General features: G+C 37.9%; 1 protein-coding gene across 1 annotated transcript; it reads left to right on the forward strand.

Moving 5' to 3' along the window:
• Window positions 1-374: 374 nt before the first annotated feature.
• Window positions 375-3,468, forward strand: LOC103520067 (nuclear export mediator factor NEMF homolog). The gene is made up of 2 exons (XM_017448396.2): window positions 375-528; window positions 3,212-3,468. The coding sequence occupies exons 1-2, from the start codon at window positions 402-404 to the stop codon at window positions 3,466-3,468; spliced, it is 384 nt and encodes a 127-aa protein (XP_017303885.1). The 5' UTR covers window positions 375-401.
• The last annotated feature ends 329 nt before the right edge of the window (window positions 3,469-3,797 follow it).

Genomic DNA, 3,797 nt, shown 5'->3' on the forward strand with positions numbered 1-3,797 from the left:
AAATGAAAACTCAAAACTGAAAGCGAGAGAAAATATTAAACGTAGGAAAAGTTTTGCTGGCCTCAAAGTGTGTTCCCCCGGGTATTTCTTATGGGGGGGACTAAAAAACGTCAATATCTCGGGAACGGTTGGGAATTTTAAAGGTCTGATAATTCTTTTGGGTAGATACGACAATTTTACTGGGGGTCTTCGTTTACACTTTTTTGATATTTATCATAGTTTTCTCTAAACAATTTGGACAGACATACATAAATACATGACCCGTCCATATTTCTCTTTTATATATATAGATAGTAAATTGCTTTTGTGACAGTGATATGCTCCCTTTTTAAACATATTGACCTCTGGCTTCCAACACAATTTAAAGCCATGTCTACTCAACTCTCTAACTCTTCTTTCAGATGAGAAAGCATCTGAAGAACAAAAGACTAGAAAGTTTAAAACTACTTGGGCTGGATAGAATTATTGACTTACAATTCGGTACCGGGGAAGCAGAGTATCACATCATTGTTGAATTGTATGACAGAGGTATGTAATAGTAATATAGTAATAGTAATAATTGTGCTTTATTATTAAATTTTAACATATGACATGTTAAATATTTTAGAACCTATTTTATGTAGAACCTATTTTAATACAGAGTAGACAATAAATGTAGAACCTATTTTAATACAGAGTGTGAAAGAAAAAACGCTGACAACGGCTCAGGGTAGGTAGAACTTATATTCAGTTTCCTGATTTCGGTTTCGTTTCAAAGAAAAGAAGAAGAGGAAGAAGAATGAAGGAAGAGGGAAAAAAAACAGACTTTGTGTCAGTTTTTGGGCCATTTTTTTTCATTATTATTATTATTATTATTATTATTATTATTATTATTATTATTATTATTATTATTATTATTATTATTATTGAATTTTTTTCAAAAAAAGTTCAATTTTTAGAATTATTGCTTTATTTAATTAGACCATAGACCATTGACCCTAGTCTAGACCCTGGAGGTCTGGTCCATCGACCCTCGCACCAGTGCGTCCACAATGGAGCCTGGAACCTAATACTTATTTACATACGCTTGAAATTTTTGAGGTTAGAATGTTATGAAAAGTGTAGACAAAACCATGGACCTTGTAGAAAAAATACTAGGCTCCGGGTGTCTACCAAAATGGGAAAATAAAATTCCCTGACTTTTCCCGGTTTTCCAGTCCATTTTTTCAAAATTTCCAGTCTACTTTTTCAAGATTTTTCACCCTATTCCCACTGCAACGCAGCCGATTTTTTTTTTTTTTTTTTTTTTTTTTTTTTTTTTTCCTGTTTATTATTATTATTATTATTTGTTTTGGCACTAAAATCTAACCATCAAAAATTTGAACCGATTACCTTCCTATAGGATGAGGAAAGAAAAAATACAAAACCTACCTACCTCCGGATCTAGAAGTCCCTATGTTCCTCTAGATTTCTAGAAGAAAAAGAAAAATTCCGTAGTTCAGATGTGCACAAAGTGCGGCCCGCAAGCTCATTTCGATTTTTAAAGAAAAATCTATGTGGAAGAAAATGAAAATGTGTTAAGAGGATTTTTATTATTTTTCTGAAGGGTTATAAATTCTTTGTTTGCTCTTTTAAGTGTTTAGCTGTAATATTGAGGAAAATTTTGTAGAATTATCTAAGCTTCAAACATCTGCATACTGTTTTGAAAAATTTCGCTTGCGGCACATTAGATTTGAAATTTGATCAGGCTTAGTTTCTGAAAGATTGAAAAATAATAAAAAAAAGCCTGTGGCGCTATAGTTCATTTTTTTATTTTTGTTTGTGAAATTGGCTCAAAATTGGCACAAAAATACGTCAAAATTGACGCCTGTGGCGCTATAGTTCATTTTTTTATTTTTGTTTGTGAAATTGGCTCAAAATTGGCACAAAAATACGTCAAAATTGACGAGTTTCGGACTTCATCTTTGGGGAAAAAAAAATGACTGCGGCGCAATTTACTTTTGGAATAATTTTCAATAAAATGGGGGAAGGGGTAAGTAACTCCCCCCCACTACCTATTTTACAGCCAAAAAAATGAATGCGGCCCGCGACCAACAATTTAAGGTCCAATGCGGCCCGCGGTCATCTTGAGTTTGTGCACCCCTGCCCTATTTCCTCATTTTTTTCTGCTCTTTGACTTATACTCATCCAAGTTGTTTTTGTAGTAGCAGTGCCAGCGGACTACTGTTCCTCTCCACACTTCCTCTTTGTCTTGAACTCCAGGAAGGAGGCAACCTGGGTTGGATTTGTCCAGAGATCAAGTGCTGTTAGGCTGGTGGGGTTTGCCAGGCAGTTGAGTTGAAAAGATGGTTGGTGTCATAGTGGACACTCATCTTTGATGTTAGGGTCGAGTCTGAATAAGTAGGAGTCAAGGAGTTTGCTGAACCCGGAGGGAAGTTGTGCGAGTTTGGCCCTAGTTTCCCTAGGTAGGTGTTTCTCCTCTGGAGCTATTCAGAGGTGGCTTCGGAGACAGTGTATTGTGTTCAGACTGGATTTGAGTTGACTAGAGTCTGAGGTGTTGGATGTTCCTCTCATACTCTCGCACAGTTCTTGATAGGTGCGTCTCGGTTGACTAGACTGGAGCATGGATGCTGGGGGCGTGGCATACGAACAAGTATTGTTCTGAGAGCCTCTGATTGTGAGTCCTCGCCGCTCTGGCAGGATTTCAGTCTCGGTGTGGAGATGGTCCTCATGGGCCATAAGATGACATCCTGTTGTGGGGTTTTGGCACGTCTGTAATTTCAGGGTTTATACGTGACCTGGAAAAACTGGAAAAGTCATGGAATCTAAAAATCGGCCAAAAAGTCATGGAATAGTCATGGAAAATCGTGAAAATTTAAAGGATACCTGGAAAAATCATGGAACTTGCCACCCGGTCAAAAATTAAAAATGTTCAAATTAAGTATCAAGTTTTTCCGAAAAACGGCCTGCGGCGCATTACCCCTCATATTCCTTGACGTTCTGCATATTACACATTTTATTTTAATGAAGGGGTAATCTTACTGATTTTTAAGTACCTCCGCCCCCTATTTTTCTGGAAAGCTCATGGAAATTTTCTGGAAAAGTCATGGAATAGTCATGGAATTTCATTCCGGGAAAAGCGTATAAACCCTGAATTTGATCCAGTGTGTGTTGGCAAGCTCACCCAAGTAAACGCAACTGCTCTATTAAACCCCGGGCTTATTGATTTCAGGAAACATTGTCCTCACAGACAAAGACTACATCATATTGAATGTGCTAAGGCCTCACTCTGACGGAGAAGAAGTCAGGTTTTATGTGAGAGAGAAGTATCCTGTAGACCTGGCGAAAGTTCGCAGTGGCGCCCCTACTCAAGAAATGCTGTATGAACTGTTCACCAAGGAGAAGTATGGCGAGCAAATAAAGAAAATCCTTGTACCACAATTGGGTAAATACAACACTTTTCATCTTGAACTCATCTTTTCATCTTGAACTCATGGGGGCACGGTTGGTCCAGTGGTAACGCGCTTGCTTGCCATGCAGAAGGTCCCGGGTTCGAATCCCACCATCGACAAAAATTTGTACTCCTTTTTCGATTGCAAATATTTCAACGGGTTACTTTCTGGTGTTGCTTTATGGTTCTCTGGACAAAATTTGCACCACCATTTTCGTGTTCCTGGTAAAAGAACTTTAATTTGATATATATAGGTCGACCAGGTTTGGATAGGTCCTTCTATGGGGACAGAGTGACAGACAGACAGACGACACCGAAGCTAATACAATAGTCCGTCCCTTAAGTATACCTTTTCATTACTATTGTA

This window comes from Diaphorina citri, unplaced genomic scaffold (assembly GCF_000475195.1).
Source record: "Diaphorina citri unplaced genomic scaffold, Diaci psyllid genome assembly version 1.1 scaffold3174, whole genome shotgun sequence".
Classification (NCBI taxonomy): Eukaryota; Metazoa; Arthropoda; class Insecta; order Hemiptera; family Psyllidae; genus Diaphorina; species Diaphorina citri.